This window comes from Heptranchias perlo, chromosome 10 (genome assembly GCF_035084215.1).
Source record: "Heptranchias perlo isolate sHepPer1 chromosome 10, sHepPer1.hap1, whole genome shotgun sequence".
Taxonomy (NCBI): Eukaryota; Metazoa; Chordata; class Chondrichthyes; order Hexanchiformes; family Hexanchidae; genus Heptranchias; species Heptranchias perlo.
Genome location: NC_090334.1, coordinates 2,796,345 through 2,818,478, shown reverse-complemented (window position 1 = coordinate 2,818,478; position 22,134 = coordinate 2,796,345). Strand labels below are relative to the sequence as shown.

The 22,134-nt window shown below is 48.9% G+C and overlaps 1 protein-coding gene across 1 annotated transcript in view; it reads left to right on the top strand.

The window, feature by feature from the left end:
- Positions 1–1,626: 1,626 nt before the first annotated feature.
- LOC137326393 (stAR-related lipid transfer protein 9-like) overlaps positions 1,627–22,134 on the top strand; it is a gene marked incomplete at its 3' end in the record, with an annotated part of 232,894 nt that continues 212,386 nt past the window's right edge. The window contains exon 1 of the mRNA XM_067991435.1: positions 1,627–1,835. Coding sequence (XP_067847536.1) covers positions 1,789–1,835 — 47 coding nt within the window. The remainder of the gene's footprint in view (positions 1,836–22,134) is intronic.

The following is a 22,134-nucleotide window of genomic DNA, read 5'->3' as shown; positions in this document are numbered from 1 at the left end:
GGAGAGTTCAGGACTTTCCTAGAGGGTTGGTAACTCGAGAACATGATGGGGCTGGGGGGAAGTTTGGCAAAATAAGATCAGTGACTCGCTACATATGTATTATTTTCACTCGCCTGGTTCCATTCCTATCTATCCAGTTGCAGCCATAGAATCACCTACAATGGCTTCTCTTCCTACTCCCGCACCGTTACCTCTGGAGTCCCCCGAGGATCTATCCTTCGCCCCCTCCTATTTCCCATCTACGTGCTGCCCCTCGGTGACATCATCCGAAAACACAACGCCACCAACTCCATCCTTCGCCCTGGCCACTGTCTGAGGCTGAACCCGACTGTTCACAACCTGGGCTCCTATTTGACTCTGAGATGAGCTTCTGACCACATATCTGCTCCATCACCAAGACCGCCTACTTCCACCTCCGTAACATTGCCCGTCTCCGCCCCTGCCTCAGCTCATCTGCTACTCAAACCCTCATCTACGCCTTTGTTACCTCCGGACTGAACTATTCCAATGTGCCCCTGGCCGGCCTCCCGTTTTCCACCTTCCATAAACTTGAGCTCATCCAAGTCTCTGCTGCCTGCATCCAAACTTGCACCAAGTCCCGTTCTCCCATCACCCCTGTGCTCGCTGACCTACATTGGCTCCCTGTCCGGGAATGCCTCAATTTTAAAATTCTCATCCTTGTTTTCAAATCCCTCCATGGCCTCGCCCCTCCCTATCTCTGTAACCTCCTCCAGCCCTACAACCCTCCGAGATCTCTGCGCTCCTCCAATTCTTGCCTCTTGCACAGCCCCGATTTTAATTGTTCCACCATTGGCGGCCGGGCCTTCAGCTGCCTAGGCCCTAAGCTCTGGAATTCCCTCCCTAAACCTCCCCGACTCCTTTTATGTGGAGATGCCGGTGATGGACTGGGGTGGACAAATGTAAGGAATCTTACAACACCAGGTTATAGTCCAACAGTTTTATTTTAAAATCACAAGCTTTTGGAGATTATCCCCTTCGTCGGGTGAGTCAGATTCACTCACCCGACGAAGGGGATAATCTCCGAAAGCTTGTGATTTTAAAATAAAGCTGTTGGACTATAACCTGGTGTTGTAAGATTCCTTACATCTATTCCTTTAAGACGCTCCTTAAAATCTACCTCTTTGATCAAGCGATTGGTCATCTGTCGTCTTATGTGGCTCGGTGTGAAATTTTGTTTGATAATCGCCCCTGTGAAGTGCCTTGGAACATTAAAGTGCAAGTTATTGCTGTTGCTGCTATGTCTGCACAGGCCATTCCCATTCGGTTCAGAATTGTCATAAAACTGCTCTGCATTATATGCCTGATAGACCAGTGAGATGTGCAGCCTTCTTCAGCAAGCAGACATCAATGTCCCTTTAATTGGATGTCCCCGCCCCCACAGCGTGATTGACAACCAGTCGCAGTGTGTTTGAATGAGGACCTGTTCTGCTGACAGCCAATTGGATTGTCTGTCACGCCCCCTTTTGCCGCGCGCCTTGATGTGATTGACAGGTCCCACACTCCCGTCCCGCCCCCTCGGCTCGCGTGTGCGACCAGCAATGCCCCGCCCCTCTCTGTGATTGACAGCGGGCGCGCCACGCCCCCTGCACAATGCGGACCGGGTGGGAAGTTCGTGGCTAGCAACCGGCGGCGGCCTGAGGAGCAAGCCCCGGACAAACAGCACGGTCGGGGTCGGGGCCGAGGCCTGGTCACATCAGCGGAAAATGACACCAAGACCTGAGGGCTGCGGAGCAAACTGACCCTGTTCCCTCCGCCGCCCCCTTACAGATGGCGAACGTTAAAGTGGCCGTGAGGGTCCGGCCTCTGAGCAAAAGGTGAGTGATGGGGGTCCGGGAGTGAGAGGGAGGAGGGGTGAGAGGGAGGAGGGGTGAGAGGGAGGAGGGGTGAGAGGGAGGAGGGGTGAGAGGGAGGAGGGGTGAGAGGGAGGGGGGAGAGTCCGAGAGTGGGGGTGAGAGGGAGGGGGGAGAGTCCGGGAGTGAGGGTAGGGAGGGGGGAGGGTCCGGGAGTGAGGGTAGGGAGGGGGGAGGGTCCGGGAGTGAGGGTAGGGAGGGGGGAGGGTCCGGGAGTGAGGGTAGGGAGGGGGGAGGGTCCGGGAGTGAGGGTAGGGAGGGGGGAGGGTCCGGGAGTGAGGGTGAGGAGGGGGGAGGGTCCGGGAGTGAGGGTGAGGAGGGGGGAGGGTCCGGGAGTGAGGGTGAGGAGGGGGGAGGGTCCGGGAGTGAGGGTGAGGAGGGGGGAGGGTCCGGGAGTGAGGGTGAGGAGGGGGGAGGGTCCGGGAGTGAGGGTGAGGAGGGGGGAGGGTCCGGGAGTGAGGGTGAGGAGGGGGGAGGGTCCGGGAGTGAGGGTGAGGAGGGGGGAGGGTCCGGGAGTGAGGGTGAGGAGGGGGGAGGGTCCGGGAGTGAGGGTGAGGAGGGGGGAGGGTCCGGGAGTGAGGGTGAGGAGGGGGGAGGGTCCGGGAGTGAGGGTGAGGAGGGGGGAGGGTCCGGGAGTGAGGAGGGGGGAGGGTCCGGGAGTGAGGAGGGGCTAGGGTCCGGGAGTGAGGGTGAGGAGGGGGGAGGGTCCGGGAGTGAGGGTGAGGAGGGGGGAGGGTCCGGGAGTGAGGGTGAGGAGGGGGGAGGGTCTGAGGAGGGGTGGGAAGAGGGAGGGAGGGAGTGAGTGAGAGTGAGGAGGGGGGAGAGTCCGTGACGAAGGGAGGGAATGAGTGAGAGTGAGGAGGGGGGAGAGTCCGTGACGAAGGGAGGGAGTGAGTGAGAGTGAGGAGGGGGGAGAGTCCGGGAGGGAGTGAGAGTGAGGGTGGGGGGGGGGGAAGAGTCCGGGAGGGAGGGAGTGAGAGTGAGGGGGGTGGAGAGAGTCCGGGAGGGAGGGAGTGAGAGTGAGGGGGGTGGAGAGAGTCCGGGAGGGAGGGAGTGAGAGTGAGGGGGGTGGAGAGAGTCCGGGAGGGAGGGAGTGAGAGTGAGGGGGGTGGAGAGAGTCCGGGAGGGAGGGAGTGAGAGTGAGGGGGGTGGAGAGAGTCCGGGAGGGAGGGAGTGAGAGTGAGGGGGGTGGAGAGAGTCCGGGAGGGAGTGAGAGTGAGGAGGGGGAGGGGGGGGGAAGAGTCCGGGAGGGAGTGAGAGTGGGGAGGGGGGGGGGGGGAAGAGTCCGGGAGGGAGTGAGAGTGAGGAGGGGGGAGAGTCCGTGACGAAGGGAGTGAGAGTGAGGAGGGGTGAGAGTCCGTGACGAAGGGAGTGAGAGTGAGGAGGGGGGAGAGTCCGTGACGAAGGGAGTGAGAGTGAGGAGGGGGGAGAGTCCGTGACGAAGGGAGGGAGTGAGTGAGAGTGAGGAGGGGGGAGAGTCCGGGAGGGAGGGAGTGAGAGTGAGGGTGGGGGGGGGAAGATTCCGGGAGGGAGGGAGTGAGAGTGAGGGGGGTGGAGAGAGTCCGGGAGGGAGTGAGAGTGAGGAGGGGGAGGGGGGGGGGGAAGAGTCCGGGAGGGAGTGAGAGTGAGGAGGGGGGAGAGTCCGTGACGAAGGGAGTGAGAGTGAGGAGGGGGGAGAGTCCGTGACGAAGGGAGGGAGTGAGTGAGAGAGAGTGAGGAGGGGGGAGAGTCCGGGAGGGAGGGAGTGAGAGTGAGGGTGGGGGGGGAAGATTCCGGGAGGGAGGGAGTGAGAGTGAGGGTGTGGAGAGAGTCCGGGAGGGAGTGAGAGTGAGGAGGGGGAGGGGGGGGGGGAAGAGTCCGGGAGGGAGTGAGAGTGAGGAGGGGGAGGGGGGGGGAAGAGTCCGGGAGGGAGTGAGAGTGAGGAGGGGGAGGGGGGGGGGAAGAGTCCGGGAGGGAGTGAGAGTGAGGAGGGGGAGGGGGGGGGGGAAGAGTCCGGGAGGGAGTGAGAGTGAGGAGGGGGAGGGGGGGGGGAAGAGTCCGGGAGGGAGTGAGAGTGAGAGTGAGAGTGAGGAGGGGGAGGGGGGGGAAAGAGTCCGGGAGGGAGTGAGAGTGAGGAGGGGGAGGGGGGGGGGGAAGAGTCCGGGAGGGAGTGAGAGTGAGGAGGGGGAGGGGGGGCAAGAGTCCGGGAGGGAGTGAGAGTGAGGAGGGGGAGGGAGGGAGGGGGGGGGGGGAAGAGTCCGGGGGGGAGGGAGGGGGGGGGGGGGGGGGGGAAGAGTCCGGGAGGGAGTGAGGAGGGGGAGGGGGGGGGGGGAAAGAGTCCGGGAGGGAGGGAGTGAGAGTGTGAGTGGGGGGGGGGGGGGGAAAGAGTCCGGGAGGGAGGGAGTGAGAGTGTGAGTGGGGGGGGGGGGAAAGAGTCCGGGAGGGAGGGAGTGAGAGTGTGAGTGGGGGGGGGGGGAAAGAGTCCGGGAGGGAGGGAGTGAGAGTGTGAGTGGGGGGGGGGAAAGAGTCCGGGAGGGTGGGAGTGAGAGTGAGAGTTGGGGGGGTGGGGGAAGAGTCCGGGAGTGAGTGAGAGTGAGGGGGGGGGTTAGTGTCCAGGAGTGAGTGAGTGAGAGTGAGGGGGGGGAAGCATCCGGGAGTGAGTGGGGGGGAAGCATCCGGGAGTGAGAGTGAGGGGGGGGAAGCATCCGGGAGTGAGTGAGAGTGAGGGGGGGAAGCATCCGGGAGTGAGTGAGAGTGAGGGGGGGGAAGCATCCGGGAGTGAGTGAGAGTGAGGGGGGGGAAGCATCCGGGAGTGAGTGAGAGTGAGGGGGGGGAAGCATCCGGGAGTGAGTGAGAGTGAGGGGGGGGGAAGCATCCGGGAGTGAGTGAGAGTGAGGGGGGGGAAGCATCAGTGAGTGAGTGAGTGAGGGGTGGGGAAGAGTCTGGGAGTGAGTGAGGGTGGAAGTGAAACCTTGAGCGGTTGGTATCTGTCAAAATAATAAAACGAACTGCCATGAGCGGGAGTGCCTACGGTAGTGAGGAGGATCTGTAATATTGCACTGTGCGGGAAATGACTTTATATTAAAAATGTCGGTTTGTAAAGTTGGGACTGTACGTTTCTCAGTCTGACATCTGCTAAAGTGCTGCACAGCAGGGAGTTATAGAGATGGATCTCTGCGATTTATTTGTCTCCCTTCAGAGTTCACTCCATGCCTTATTCAGACTTGACTTTGTCTCTGATTGTCTGATGGGAGATCCTAATGATTTAAATAACTTTCTGTTGTCTGTGAGATTGTGCTCCAGCTAAACAATCTGAATATACAACTTCAGTTTGTCGCGTTCTTGGGCGGAGATGGAATGGGAGGAGGTCAGAACATCAGAGACCGTCTGCAATAGCTGTCTTTTAAAAAGAAAAGTGTTTCCAAATTTGGTTACAATTATATATCTGGGCGGTATTATTGCTGCAGTTTGCTCATGTGACTTGGGTTTCTTCGACCTAATTGAGTATTCGGCTGGAATCTGTTCAGTGTGTTTAATATAAATGTAAATGTATGGAAAAAATATGTGCTCGATAGGGGACTAAACCAGTTTGTTTTCCCTGTAACCCTGTAACAACATTGCTTTTATTTAGTGTAAATATTTTCTAATGCTTGTTTATGTAACAGGTTTGAATGTTAAAAAAGTGATTGTTTAAATTGTTTTAAGTGTTTTTGAGGACACTAGTGCAGATGTAATAACCTGTTTAATGACATGTGATGTGCCATTACATAAGTCTAAAAGGAACATAATATAATTGTAAACTTTTTTCTCCTTCATCTTTTAAAAGATATAATATTTTAAAAATAAACAGAAGAAAGTTTTTTGAGTCATAAATTTTTGAAACAGTAGATTGCATCTGCCCTGACGATTTAGAGAGGGAAAGATAAGTTTGGATAAGGGCTAACTTATTGGTCTAATGGCTAAACATTGCACATTCTTTCACGTAATGTCCTGCGTCAGAATATCCCTGGAGGAAACATTTCAGCTGTTGGTGATGTATGTTGTGCACTTTTTCTTAAACTTCGATCAACAACGAGCATAAAGTAGGACACTTTCAGAATTTTGTTATTTTGGTTTTCTTTGGTATAAAGTTGATTTTAGAAATAAACTTATATAAGCAGTCCAGCAAAGCTTAAACACTTCATGGCTGCATAAATTGTATCACTGCACTTAGTGGGAGTTCTATCAAAAAAATCTTAATGTTTTGTAATCAGGCTTCCCCTAGAATTTTGCACAGTATGAACCGTTCTGGTATTCAAATCTTGCACGTTTTGGTTCAGAGATTGAACTGGAGGTCAGTGGAGATTGTAGTTAAGAGATACTGCAGATAGGTGGATAAGTGCAGGGTCTGTCTTTACCTGAAAATGCAGACTGTCTTTAAAGGATGTGGCTTAGTCATAAAGGGGCCAACATTCCTGTTTGTGTTAATTTTGTTGAAAAAGTAAACTGAGTAAAAAATGGTGGTGTTCGACCTCACTCTCCTTGAATTAAGAAGCCCCTTAAAACCTACCTCTTTGGCCAAGCTTTTGGTCACCTGTCCTAATATCTCCTTATGTGGCTAGGTGTCAACTTTGCCTGATAACGCTCCTGTGAAGCGCCTTGGGACGTTCTACCGTGTTAAAGGTGCTATATAAATGCCAGTTGTTGTTTGCATTCAAATTTCTGTGTTCACTCAAATTAGCAAAAATTTTAGTCCCCCCAATTTCTTCTGACGTTGCTCTTCTTGTGCTATATTGTAGATTTACTTTTAACTGGCCATTTGTATCTCTTGCATAAATACTACTTCAAAATATGATGTTAAAGGCAAGCGGTTATTATATTGCTACCATGGAATGGTTGGTAAAAGAATGAGCGCATCACCTTCCAGTGTGCTTTGAGTATGGAATTTCTGGAACAACATATTAAAATCATTCTTAGAGTATGTTTTCTGTCATCTAACATCTAAACTGATATCATTATTTCATTAACAGACAAATTATATTATCTACAGAAAACACTGTCATTCATAATTTATGTATTTAATATAGTCTTTATGAAAAATGTACCAATGACATTTAAGGTCTGTTTCAAATTACTCTGAAGATTGCATTTTATATATTACGGAGTTTATTTGTGATGCACTTAATACAGAAGATAAATAGTTCATGCTTGCTTCTAGTTGTGTTGCAAATAGTTTTCTGTACTAATTTGATATATCAAATTTATATATAAAGAACTACTGTCAAATGCCATATCAATTTAAATTTGATATATTAAAATGTATATTAGAATTTCATTTTACACTAATTCTTCCTGGAGCTCTAAGTTCTCCTTTCCTCAAACAGTGGCAGAAACTTATTAAGGAACCCTCATCCATGCTTTTATTAGCTCCAGACTCGATTATTCCAGTGCTCTCCTGGCCCTGCTATCTTCCACTCTCCATAAACTTCAGCTCATCCAAAAATATTGCTGCCCATATCCAAATTTGTACCAAGTCCAATTCACCCATCACTCCAGTGCTCACTGACCTACATTGGCTCCAGGTCCGGCAGCGCCTCTTTCAACATTATCAACCTTATGTTCAAATCCCTCCATGACCTCGCCCTCCCTATTACTGAATCATAGAAGGTTACAGAATGGAAGGAGGCCATTCGGCCCAATGAGTCCATGCCGGCTCAATGCAAGAGCAATCCAGCTCGTGCCACTCCCCCGCCCTATCCCTGCAGCCCTGCAAATCTTTTCCTTTCAAGTACTTATCCAGTTCCCTTTTGAAGGCCATGATTGAATCTGCCTCCACCACCCCCTCGGGCAGTGCATTCCAGATCATAACCACTCGCTGCGTAAAAAAGTTTTTCCTTATGTCACCTTTGGTTCTTTTGCCAATCTCCTTAAATCTATGTCCTCTGGTCCTTGACCCTTCTGCCAATGGGAACAGTTTCTCTCTATCTACTCTGTCCAGACCCTTCATGATTTTGAACACCTCAATCAAATCTCCTCGCAACCGTCTCTGTTCCAAGGAGAACAATCCCAGCTTCTTCAGTCTGTCCATGTAACTAAAGCCCCTCATCCCTGGAATCATTCTAGTAAATCTCTTCAACACCCTCTCTAAGGCCTTCACATCTTTCCTAAAGTGCGGTGCCCAGAACTGGAAACTATACTCCAGTTGTGGCCGAACCAGTGTTTTATAAAGGTTCATTATGACTTCCATACTTTTGTACTCGATGCCTCTGTTTATAAAGCCCAGGATCCCATAGGCTTTTTTAACTGCTTTCTCAACCTGCCCTGCCACCTTCAACGATTTGTGCACATATACCCCCAGATCTCTCTGTTCCTGTACCCCTGTTAGAGTTGTGCCCTCCAGTTTATATCGCCTCTCCTCGTTCTTCTTATGGAAATGTATCACTTTGCATTTTTCTGTAACCTCTCCCAGCCCTGCAACCCTCCGAGATCTCTAGGTTCCTCTTGTGCACCCCCCATTTTCTTTGCCTCCCCATTGGCAGCCATGCCTTCAGCTGTCTAAGCCCCAAGCTCTGGAATTCCCTCCCTTAACCTCCTTTGAGACTCTCTTTGACCAAACTTTTGGTCACCTGACCTAATATCTCCATCTTTGGCTTCAATTTTTGTCTGATCATGCTCCAGTGAAGCGCCTTGGGACTTTTTACTTCTACAATATAGAAATGAAAATTGTTAAGTGGATCCCTTCAGTGCAGTAAAGTTAAAAAGGTGGAATTACAGCCTCAGAAGGCAATTTGCATTGCCCAATGACTTGTGTGGGTGCCTCTGGAGTTAGCTTTATCCCATTGATCAGGTTTACCATGCCTTGTGACTATTTTTTTGACCAGTGAAGTGGTTTTGAGCTTGCTGGTCAGCACGTACCTTGCCCATCACATTCATAGTTGCAGCTTGTAAACAATCATACTTGCAAAGCTGTTATGATGTTGGTTTGGCTGCTGCAGAACCTGCCCTGTTGTATAAACAATGTTGTTTCTACAGCACCCAGAACCTGGACTGTACTGGTACTGCTGAAATACTTCCTGAACTCTGGGTGTTTTTAGATTTAATCTGGGTCACAGAAGAGTAATGGCAAACTGACCTTTGTTTCACTTTCAATATCAATGCTAGCCTGGGTCTCCACTGAATGCAGCCATGTTGGAGGCCCAGGAGAGTGGAGACAACGGACGATATAATGGGCCTGGGAATTAACACTGTAGTTCATCAAGATGATGTCCTCTATTTTGGTTCCCAATAGAAGAATGAATGAAATTGCATTTATATAGCACCTTTCATGACCAAGATATCCTGAAGTGCTTTACAGCCGATGAAATAGTTGTGAAGTGCAGTCACTTGTAATGTAGGAAACAATTAAAGTAAGGGTCAATGCGAGCTCATTAAATCATTGCAGTGCATTTTGAAGAATACCAGATAAACCAGATGTTCCAATGGCAGGATGCAAGACCAATGAGAATTGCCCAGACTGCTATTGGACCGACAAGAGGTGAAACAGTTTATCTTCACAATACAGTTGACATACAGGATGAGGGGAGAACTGCACAGCTAACGACGCTCACTTAACGTTTAAGATCTTTGAGATCTGTTGAATGATCCTTAAAGTGTTTCTGCAATGTAAACCTGCAAGACCACGACAAAAGAAAGACTTGCATTTATATAGCGTCTTTCATGATCTCAGGACGTCTTAAAGCGCTTTACATCCATAAGTATTTTTGAAGTGTAGTCACTGTTGTAATGTAGGAAACGCGGCAGCCAATTTGCACACAGCAAGATCCCACAAACAGCAATGAGATAATGATCAGATAATCTGTTTTAGTGATGTTGGTTAAGGGATAAATATGAGGAGAGATTGAACAGAATGGCCCTATATTCTCTGGAGTTTAGAAGAATGAGAGGTGATCTCATTGAAATGTATAAGATTCTGAGAGGGTTTGACAGGGTAGATGCTGAGATGCTGTTTCCCTGGCTGGAGAGTCTAGAACTAGGGAGCATAGTCTCAGGATAAGGGGTCAGTCATTTAGGACTGAGATGAGGAAACATTTCTTCATTCAGAGGGTTGTGAATCTTTGGAATTCTCTACCCCAGAGGGCTGTGGATGCTCAGTCGTTGAGTACATTCAAGACTGAGATAGATAGATTTTTGGACACCAAGGGAATCAAGGGATATGGGGATTGGGAGGGAAAGTGGAGTAGAGGTCAAAGATCAGCCATGATCTTATTGTAAGGAATCTTACAACACTAGGTCATAGTCCAACAATTTTATTTTAAAATCACAAGCTTTCGGAGATTATCTCCTTCGTCAGGTGAGTGAGTGAATGAGAGGTTCTCAAATCGCATATCTTATATTAGGCTGGGACACCATCACACCAGTCAAAGGTGTTGTTGGTGTTCAGACAGGTTAGCCACGGAAAACAGTAGGTCCCAGTATACTGAATACACAATGTGTCAAATTACACAGACAGAGAGAAAGAGACCCGAAAGGCAGAGAGAGAGAGAATTACCAGTTGTATTAAAAACAGATAACTTTTTTTTCCCCTGCTGGTGAGGTTACGTGTAGCGTGACATGAACCCAAGATCCCGGTTGAGGCTGTCCTCATGGGTGCGGAACTTGGCTATCAGTTTCTGCTCGACGATTTTGCGTTGTCGTGTGTCTCGAAGGCCGCCTTGGAGAACGCTTACCCGAAGATCGGTGGCTGAATATCCTTGACTGCTGAAGTGTTCCCCAACTGGGAGGGAACCCTCCTGTCTGGCGATTGTTGCGCAGTGTCCGTTCATCCATTGTCGCAGTGTCTGCATGGTCTCGCCGATGTACCATGCTCCGGGGCATCCTTTCCTGCAGTGTATGAGGTAGACAACGTTGGCCGAGTCACAGGAGTATGAAGCATGTACCTGGTGGGTGGTGTCCTCTCGTGTGATGGTGGTATCCGTGTCGATGATCTGGCATGTCTTGCAGAGGTTGCCGTGGCAGGGTTGTGTGGTGTCGTGGACGCTGTTCTCCTGAAAGCTGGGTAATTTGCTGCGAACGATGGTCTGTTTGAGGTTGGGTGGCTGTTTGAAGGCGAGTAGTGGAGGCGTGGGGATGGCCTTAGCGAGGTGTTCGTCGTCATCAATGACATGTTGAAGGCTGCGGAGAACATGGCTTAGTTTCTCCGCTCCGGGGAAGTACTGGACGACGAAGGGTGCTCTGTTGGTTGCGTCCCGTGTTTGTTTTCTGAGGAGGTCGATGCGATTCTTCGCTGTGGCCCGTCGGAACTGTTGATCGACAAGTCGAGCGTCATATCCCGTTCTTGCAAGGGCGTCTTTCAGCGTCTGTAGGTGTCCATCGCGTTCCTCCTCGTCTGAGCAGATCCTGTGTATTCGTAGGGCCTGTCCATAGGGGATGGCCTCTTTGACGTGGTTAGGGTGGAAGCTGGAAAAGTGGAGCATCGTGAGGTTGTCCGTGGGCTTGCGGTAGAGTGAGGTGCTGAGGTGCCCATCTTTGATGGAGATTTGTGTGTCCAAGAAAGAAACCGATTCTGAGGAGTAGTCCATGGTGAGTTTGATGGTGGGATGGAACTTGTTGAAGTTATCGTGTAGTCTCTTCAGTGATTCTTCGCCGTGAGTCCATAGGAAGAAAATGTCGTCTGTGTATCTGGTGTATAGTGTTGGTTGGAGGTCCTGTGCAGTGAAGAAGTCGTGTTCGAACTTGTGCATGAAAATGTTGGCGTATTGGGGTGCGATTTTGGTCCCCATGGCTGTTCCGTGTGTTTGGGTAAAGAACTGGTTATCGAAGGTGAAGACATTGTGATCCAGGATGAAGCGGATGAGTTGTAGGATGGCGTCTGGAGATTGGCTGTTGTTGGTGTTGAGCACTGAGGCTGTTTCAGCGATGCCATCATCGTGGGGGATACTGGTGTAGAGTGCCGAGACGTCCATCGTGGTGAGAAGTGTTCCTGGTTCAACTGGCCCGTGGGTGCTGAGTTTTTGTAGGAAGTCTGTAGTGTCGCGACAGAAGCTGGGGGTTCCCTGTACGATGGGTTTCAGGATGCCCTCGACGTATCCAGAGAGGTTCTCACACAGGGTTCCGTTGCCTGATACGATAGGACGTCCGGGTGTGTTGGCTTTGTGTATCTTTGGGAGGCAGTAGAAGTCTCCCACGCTCCACGTGGGATGAGAGTGCGTTGGATGCTTTGAAGGTCTGGATCGAAGGTCTTGATCAGTTTGTTGAGCTGGTGGGTGTGTTCTTTGGTCGGATCTGCGGGTAACCGTCTGTAGTGTTCCTGGTTGTCCAGTTGTCGGTATGCTTCTTTGCAATAGTCCGTTCTGTTCTGTGACAGTGGCTCCTCCTTTGTCCGCTGGTTTGATGACGATGTTGCGGTTGGTCTTGAGAGCGTTGATGGCGTTGCGTTGTGCTCGGGTGTCATTCTGGACTGTCTTGTGAGTGCGGCTGATTTATCTGGCGGGTTGACGCATCTCCTGACAGCTTGAGCATACATGTCAAGCTTAGGGCAGCGACCCTCCGGAGGAGTCCAGTTTGACTCTTTCCTCTTCGGTTGCTGTACCGCGGATTCCCCTGTCTGCTGTTCCGGATCGTTGATTGTCTCATTGGGTTCGCTGCTGAAATCTTGGGATTTGTGGAAGAATTCCCGGAGTCTCATAGTCTCATAATTCCCGGAGTCTCATTTGTGGAAGAATTCCCGGAGTCGATAGTAGCCACACCATGGCTACTATCAACACCACAAACTGCCGGCTCACAGTGGAGAGGATCTCCATGAAGATCACTCATATCGACACAGACATCAAGTTTTTGCAGCGCTGCAAGAAAGCAGACAAGATCCCGAAAGGACTACAGATCACGAACCCACTCAAGTCGACATACAATTCAGATTACGCTGAGAGACTCTGCCGTCGTACCTCTCGCACACTCCACAACCATCTCGTACACCAACTCTACAGCAGACGCCGCAACCTCGAAACCAAGATAGAGTCCATATTCTCAACCTGTACTCAGGACACAGCAGACCAGCTACGAGATACCGCCAAACAGACGAGGCAACGGAACTACGCTGCCTACATGAAAACCAAGAGCAGGAAGCTTGAGAAACTCGAAATCACCACCAGCATCAACCAAGCCTCCCCCGGTACCACGGTTGCAACCACAGGAAAGTCTATCGTCAATTTGTCCCACCGCACCCTTCAACCAGACGAAATCGAAGTTCTCAGCCGAGGGCTCGATTTCTGCCCCACCACCAAAATGGACCCCATCGGTCTTGCGGCGGACACAGAGGAATTCATCAGGAGAATGAGACTCCGGGAATTCTACCACAAACCCCAAGATTTCAGCAGCGAACCCAATGAGACAATCAACGATCCGGAACAGCAGACACAGGAATCCGCGGTACAGCAACCGAAGAAGAAAGAGTCAAACTGGACTCCTCCGGAGGGTCACTGCCCTAAGCTTGACATGCATCTCCTGACAGGTTGAGCATACGTCAACCCGCCAGATTAATCAGCCGCACTCATGACAGTCCAGAATGTCACCCGAGCACAGCGCAACGCCATCGACGCTCTCAAGACCAACAGCAACATCGTCATCAAACCAGCGGACAAAGGAGGAGCCACTGTCATACAGAACAGAACGGACTATTGCAAAGAAGCATACCGACAACTGGACAACCAGGAACACTACAGACGGTTACCCGCAGATCCGACCAAAGAACACACCCACCAGCTCAACAAACTGATCAAGACCTTCGATCCAGACCTTCAAAGCATCCTATGTGCTCTCATCCCACATACTCCCCGCGTGGGAGACTTCTACTGCCTCCCAAAGATACACAAAGCCAACACACCCGGACGTCCTATCGTATCAGGCAACGGAACCCTGTGTGAGAACCTCTCTGGATACGTCAAGGGCATCCTGAAACCCATCGTACAGGGAACCCCCAGCTTCTGTCGCGACACTACAGACTTCCTACAAAAACTCAGCACCCACGGACCAGTTGAACCAGGAACACTTCTCACCACGATGGACGTCTCGGCACTCTACACCAGTATCCCCCACGATGACGGCATCGCTGCAACAGCCTCAGTACTCAACACCAACAACAGCCAATCTCCAGACGCCATCCTACAACTCATCCGCTTCATCCTGGATCACAATGGTTTCACCTTCGATAACCAGTTCTTTACCCAAACACACGGAACAGCCATGGGGACCAAATCCGCACCCCAATACGCCAACATTTTCATGCACAAGTTCGAACACGACTTCTTCACTGCACAGGACCTCCAACCAACGCTATACACCAGATACATCGACGACATTTTCTTCCTATAACCCACGGTGAAGAATCACTGAAGAGACTACACGATAACATCAACAAGTTCCATCCCACCATGGACTACTCCTCAGAATCGGTTTCTTTCTTGGACACACAAATCTCCATCAAAGACGGGCACCTCAGCACCTCACTCTACCGCAAGCCCACGGACAACCTCACGATGCTCCACTTTTCCAGCTTCCACCCTAACCACGTCAAAGAGGCCATCCCCTATGGACAGGCTCTACGAATACACAGGATCTGCTCAGACGAGGAGGAACGCGATGGACACCTGCAGACGCTGAAAGACGCCCTTGTAAGAACGGGATATGACGCTCGACTTGTCGATCGACAGTTCCGACGGGCCACAGCGAAGAATCGCATCGACCTCCTCAGAAAACAAACACGGGACACAACCAACAGAGTACCCTTCGTCGTCCAGTACTTCCCCGGAGCGGAGAAACTAAGCCATGTTCTCCGCAGCCTTCAACATGTCATTGATGACGACGAACACCTCGCTAAGGCCATCCCCACGCCTCCACTGCTCGCCTTCAAACAGCCACCCAACCTCAAACAGACCATCGTTCGCAGCAAATTACCCAGCTTTCAGGAGAACAGCATCCACGACACCACACAACCCTGCCACAGTAACCTCTGCAAGACATGCCAGATCATCGACACAGATACCACCATCACACGAGAGGACACCACCCACCAGGTACATGCTTCATACTCCTGTGACTCGGCCAACGTTGTCTACCTCATACATTGCAGGAAAGGATGCCCCGGAGCATGGTACATCGGCGAGACCATGCAGACACTGCGACAACGGATGAACGGACACCGCGCAACAATCGCCAGACAGGAGGGTTCCCTCCCAGTTGGGGAACACTTCAGCAGTCAAGGATATTCAGCCACCGATCTTCGGGTAAGCGTTCTCCAAGGCGGCCTTCGAGACAAACGACAACGCAAAATCGTCGAGCAGAAATTGATAGCCAAGTTCCGCACCCATGAGGACGGCCTCAACCGGGATCTTGGGTTCATGTCACGCTACACGTAACCTCACCAGCAGGGGAAAAAAAGTTATCTGTTTTTAATACAACTGGAAATTCTCTCTCTCTCTCTCTCTCTCTCTCTCTCTCTCTCTCTCTCTCTCTCTGCCTTTTGGGTCTCTTTCTCTCTGTCTGTGTAATTTGACACATTGTGTATTCAGTATACTGGGACCTACTGTTTTCCGTGGCTAACCTGTCTGAACACCAACGACACCTTTGATTGGTGTGATGGAATCATAGAAGTTTACAACATGATGGTGTCCCAGCCTAATATAAGATATGCGATTTGAGAACCTCTCATTCACTCACTCACCTGACGAAGGAGATAATCTCCGAAAGCTTGTGAATTTAAAATAAAATTGTTGGACTATGACCTGGTGTTGTAAGGTTCCTTACATTTGTCCACCCCTGTCCATCACTGGCATCTCCACATCATGATCTTATTGAATGGCGGAGCAGGCTCGAGGGGCCATATAGTCCACTCAGGATCCAATTTCCGATGTTCTTATTAAAAATGTCTTTTGGCATTTGGGGAACGAGGGAAAGCAGAGTGACAGGTGTCCTGTGCACAGGAATCTGTTGAATACTTTTGAGCTGACGGTTATGGGATAGAAAACTGATTGAGGATACTGGAACATCCCTGTGTGTTAATCTTGTGTCAAGATACTGCTGCTGGTACTTGTTATACTTGATGTGAAATTGGGTGTCGAAAATTAAGGTAAATTGAAGGAAACAATTTTTCAAATTTACAAATTATTAAAAATAAACCCATATTGCAACCTGTAGGATGCTTACTAGACCCAGTGTTTAGAGGCTGCAACCTTACATATCACCATAAGACAAATTTAAAGCTGCAGTGAATTTAGTCATAATGTGCTTGAATAAAAGGTACCTTGTCTGTCCATCACATGTTTGCATTCGCTCCTCGGGAATGTAATACAGTGGGTTTGAGACCTGTACAAGTAAGCAGTGAACAAATTGGCTTCTCAAGCTGTTTAGTTCATTTATAAAACTATTTTCAATTGGATTTGAGGGTACTCAAAATGTCAGTTGGTTAACCTAAATCACTGTCATTACATTGTGAAAAGTCTTCCTTCTCCATTCTCCTTGTATGCAGGCTTGTCACTGGGGACTAAACCAAGCTGTTGTATCCCAGTCCTTTGGCATAAGGCAGGTATGCCTCAGCTTTCTTTCTGGCTCAAGAGGATTCAGCATCTCTGGTTCCTCTTTTTTCGCTATCCCATTATAGTTTGAGTTTGGGCACTTTGTGGGGTTTTTTCTTGGATTTGCTCTTGTCAGTATTGACCAGTTTTTTTTCCCCCTGCAGGCTCCTTCTTTCCTTCCTCGAATCATACAGCACAGAAGGAGGCCATTCGGCCCATCGTGCTTGTGCCGTTCTTTGAACGAGCTATCCAATTAGTCCCAGTCCCCTGCTCTTTCCTCATAGCTCTGCAGATTTTTCCACTTCAAGTATTTATCCAGTTCCTTTTTGAAAGTTATTATTGATTCTGCCTCCACTACCCTTATTTTGGTATTTTAATCCCTGTTTATTAAATGTAGTTTAAAAATGCAAAAAATATAACTGATGTTCTGCAAGAAGAAAGTATCATTTAGTGTTGTGATAAGCTCATGGCCACTTCTACTTAACAGCAACATGACTAGCATTTATATAGTGCCTTTAACATAAGAAAACCTCCCAAGGCATTTCACAGAGGCGTAATCAGACAGACATGAATGCCAAACCATAGGAGGAGCGATTAGGAGGGGTGATCAAAAGCTTGGTCAAAGAGGTAGGTTTTAGGAGGGCCTTAAAGGAGGAGAGTGAGGTGGGGAGGTTTAGGGAGGGAATTCCAGAGCTTGGCGCCCAAATGGCTGAAGGCAAGGGTGCCACTGGTGGGACAAAGGGAGTTGGGTGGGGGGGGGGTGGGGTGGAGGAGTTATAAGGCCAGAATCGGAGGAATGGGGAATTCTGGGAGGATTATAGGGCCGGAGGAGGTTACAAGATAGGGAGAGGTGAGGCTACGAAAGGATTTAAACACGAGGATGAGAATTTTAAATTGGAGACATTGGGGGACCAGGAGCCAATGTAGATTAGCAAGGTCAGGAGTGATCGGTGAGCAGAACCTAGTGATAGGATACCTGATTCCAGGATGGTATGTTGTTTCCTTGGTGCCAGGGTCAAGGATGTCATTGAGCGGCTGCAAAACATTCTTGGCAGGAGGGGGGGGTGCGGGGAGGGTGAACAGCCCTATCAGCTGTAGTGATAACTGGGGACTTCAATTATCCTGATATAGACAGGGATAACAATAATAATATAAGGGCCTTAGAGGGGGAGGAATTTTTGAAATGTGTCCAGGATAACTTTCTTAACCAGTACATTTCGGGCCCAACGAGGAAGGAGGCATTGAAGTCGTGGCCCAAGAGGGCTGAGGTCCTGCAGGCAGATTTTAAGGAGTTAGGAAAGAGATTAAGAAGCAGGACCTCAAAGGTAGTAATCTCTGGATTGCTCCCGGTGCCACCCGCTGGTGAGCATAGAAATAGGAGGATAGAGCAGATGAATGCGTGGCTGGAGGGATGGTGCAGGAGGGAGGGCTTTAGATTCCTGGGGCATTTGGGACCAGTTCTGGGGAAGGTGGGACCTGTTCAGGCTGGATGGGTTGCACCTCAACAGAGCTGGGACCATTGTCCTCGTGGGGAGGTTCGCTAGTGCTGTGGGGGAGGGTTTAAACTAATTTGGCAGTGGAAGGGCACAAAGGATTGGAGGAGAAAAATAGCTCTAAAGCAAGTAATAGTACAGTATTAGGTGGGATCAGCCCAAGACTGGATTGCGGTACATGTGTGTTAATGCATGAAGCGTGGTGAACAAGGTTGGTGAGCTGCAGGCGCCAATAGCCTCGTGAGAATATGATGTTGTGGCGATAACAGAGACCTGGCTCGAGAAAAGAGTAGGATTGGGTACTAAATATTCCTGGATACAAGGTTTTCAGGAAAGATAGGAAAGGAAGGAGCGGGGGTGGCAGTATTGATTAAGGAGAATATTGCAGTACTAGAAAGAGAGGATATCCTGGAGGGCTCAAAGACAGAATCTGTTTGGTTAGAGTTAAGAAATAAAAGAAGTGCCATTACACAACTGGGTGTATTTTGTAGGCCACCAACTAGTGGGAAGGATATAGAGGATCAAATTTGCAGGGAAATTCTCGAGGTGCAAAAGTAATAGAGTAGTGATAACTGGGGACATCAACTATCCTAATTTAGACTAGGATAACAATAAGGGGCACAGAGGGGGAGGAATTTTGGAAATGTATCCAGGATAACTTTTTTAACCAGTACGTTTCCAGCCCAAAGAGGAAGGAGGTGGCATTGCTGGACTTGGTTCCAGGGAATGAGGTGGGCCAAATGGAGCAAGTGTCAGTGGGGGAACATTTAGGGAGCAGCGATCATAGTATCATAAGGTTTAGAATAGCTATGGAAAAGGACACAGACCACTCTAAAGTAAAAATACTCAATTGGAGGAGGGCCAATTTCAATGGGATGAGAACAGATCTGGCCAGGGTAAATTGTAATCAAAGATTGGCAGGCAAAACTGTAATTGAACAGTGGGTGGCCTTTAAAGAGGAGATGGTTCGTGTACATTCCCATGAGGCAGAAAGGTAAAGCCAGAGCTCCCTGGATGACAAAAGAGATAGAGAGTATGATGAAATGAAAAAAAGGGGTGTATGATAGATGTCAGGCTGATAACACAAGTGAGAACCAGGCAGAATATAGAAAATTGAGAGGGGAAGTGAAAAAGGAAATAAGAGGGGAAAAGAGAGAGTATGAGAATAGACTGGCAGCCAACATAAAAGGGAATCCAAAAGTCTTCCACAGGAATGTAAACAGTAAATGGGTAGTAAGAGGAGGGGTGGGGCTGATTAGGGACCACAAAGGAGATCTATTCATGGAGGCAGAGGGGATGGCTGAGGTACTAAATAAGTATTTTGCATCCGTCTTTACCAAGGAAGAGGATGCTGAGTCTCAGTAAAGGACGATTCAGTTGAGATACTGGATGGGCTAAAAATTGATAAAGAGGAGGTACTGGAAAGGCTGGCTGTACTTAAAATAGATAAGTCACCCGGCCCGGATGGGATGCATCCTATCTTGCTGAGGGAGGTAGGGGTGGAAATTGCGGAGGCACTGGCCATAATCTTCCAAACATCCATAGATACGGGGGTGGTGCCAGAGGACTGGAGAATTGCAAATGTTACACCCTTGTTCAAAAAAGGGTGTAAGGATAAACCCAGCAACTGAAGGCCAATCAGTTTAACCTCAGTGATGGGGAAACTTCGAGAAACGATAATCCGGGACAGAATTAACAATCACTTGGACAAGGGTGGATTGATTGGGGAAAGTCAGCACGGATTTGTTAAAGGCAAATTCTGTTTAACTAACCTGATAGAGTATTTTGACGAGGTAGCTGGGAGGGTCGATGAGGGCAATGCAGTTGATGTGGTGTCTCTGGACTTTCAAAAGGCATTTGATAAAGTGCTGCATGGTAGGTTTATCATCAAGATTGCGGCCATGGAATAAAGGGGGCAGTAACAACATGGATACAGAATTGGCTAAGGGACAGGAAACAGAGAGTAGTGGTGAACGGTTGTTTTTCAGACTGGAGGGAGGTGTACAGTGGTGTTCCCCAGGGGTCAGTGCTGGGACCACTGCTTTTCTTGATATATATTAACGACTTGGACTTGGGTGTACAGGGCACAATTTCCAAATTTGCAGATGGCACAAAACTTGGAATGGTAGTAAACAGCGAGGAGGTTTTGTGATAGACTTCAGGAGGATATCGACACTCTGGCGTTGGCGGACACTTGACAGATGAAATTTAACGCAGAAAAATGCGAAATGATGCATTTCGGTAGGATGAACGAAGAGAGGCAATATAAACTAGAGAGCACAACTCTAAAAGGGGTACAGGAACAGAGAGATCTGAGGGTATATATGCACAGATCGTTGAAGGTGGCAGGGCAGGTTGAGAAAGTGGTTAAAAAAGCATATGGGATCCTGGGCTTTATAAATAGAGGCATGGAGTACAAAAGTATGGAAGTCATGATGAACCTTTATAAAACACTGGTTCAGCCACAACTGGAGTATTGTGTCCAGTTCTGGGCACCACACTTCAGGAAAGATGTGAAGGCCTTAGAGAGGGTGCAGATAAGATTTACCAGAATGATTCCAGTGATGAGGGACTTCAGTTACATGGATCGACTGGAGAAGCTGGGATTGTTCTCCTTGGAACAGAGACGGTTGAGAGGAGATTTGATGGAGGTATTCAAAATCATGAAGGATCTAGCCAGAGTGGGTAGAGAGAAACTGTTCCCATTGGTGGAAGTGTCAAGGACCAGAGGTCATAGATTTAAGGTGATTGGCAAAAGAACCAAAGGTGACATGAGGAAAAACTTTTTTATACAGCGAGTGGTTGTGATCTGGAATGCACTGCTCGAGGGATTGGTGGAGGCAAATTCAATCATGGCCTTCAAAAGGGAACTGGATAAGTACTTGAAAGGAAAAAATTTGCAGGGCTACGGGGAAAGGGCGGGGGAGTGGGACTTGCTGAATTGATCTTGCATAGCTGGCGCGGACTCGATGGGCCAAATGGCCTCCTTCTGTGCTGTAACTTTTCTATGATACAGGCAGCAGAGTTTTCAATGAGCTCAAGTTTACAAAGGGTGCAGGATGGGCGGCCGGCCAAGACAGCATTGGAATAGCCGAGCCTGGAGGTGACAAAGGCATGCATGAGGGTTTCAGCAGCAGATCGGAACATGGAAAGAGGAGGAGGCCATTTAGCCCCTTGAGCCTGTTCCGCCATTGAATTAGATCGTGGTTGAGTTGGGATTAGGTGGGGTGGAGACGGGTGATGATACGGAGATGGAAGTAGGCATTTTTTGTGATGGGGAGTATGTGGGGTTGGACGCTCTGCTCAATTGGTATAAACTGTTCAGAGTCCAAAAACTGAAAATAGGCGCTGTTCAGATTATCAAGGTAACACATCAGTTAACATATATCATCTGAAGTGTACTAAATGTTTCATACCTTAAGTGTCATCTTGGTTTAGTGGTAGCATTCACCTTTCAGGATGTGAGCACATAATCTTGTCCAGTTCTGAGGGAGTGCTGCACTGTCGGAGGTGCCATCTATTAATCCGAGGCTCCGTCTGCCCCTTCAGGTGGATGTAAAAGACCCCATGGCACTATTGGAAGAAGAGCTGGAATTCTCCATGGTGTCCTGACCAATATTTATCCCTCAATTAACCTCACTAAAACAAATTAACTGGTCATTTAATTTGGGCAGTGCTGTTTGTGGGACCGTGCTGTGCAGAAATTGGCTGCTGCGTTTCCTACAGTCCAACAGTGACTACACTTGAAAAGTAATTCATTTTATGGGGAAGTACTTTGGGATGTCCGAAGGATATGAAAGGCATTATATAAATGCAAGTTTGTTCTTTAAACCTTTTTTTTAAAAGCACCCCCATTGAAAAGTACAGATGTTTTAAAATTTAGTAAACTGATCCTTTTGCCCACTCCTATTCCTCTCATAATCTAATGTTTGCCAGGCAATGAAATAGTTTAGAATTCAGATTTGAATAACTTGTCAGTGCCCCTCTGTGATTAACCACTGTTGGCTACTGTTTCTTCTCTCTATTTGATCCAACTCTCCCCTTCTGTTTACTGACTGTGGTAAATGCAAGTGATCCCCAAACTAAGATAGTCCCGAGACTTGATAATGGGACCCTTTGGTTAGGTGGTGAGTTGCAAACTGATTGAACCCTTTAGTTGCCAATTTTCCACTACATATATGATGAACATAATTGAAGATTATTTGTGTTCAAGCCAGTAGATTGTAGATGAAAACCATAATTATGTTG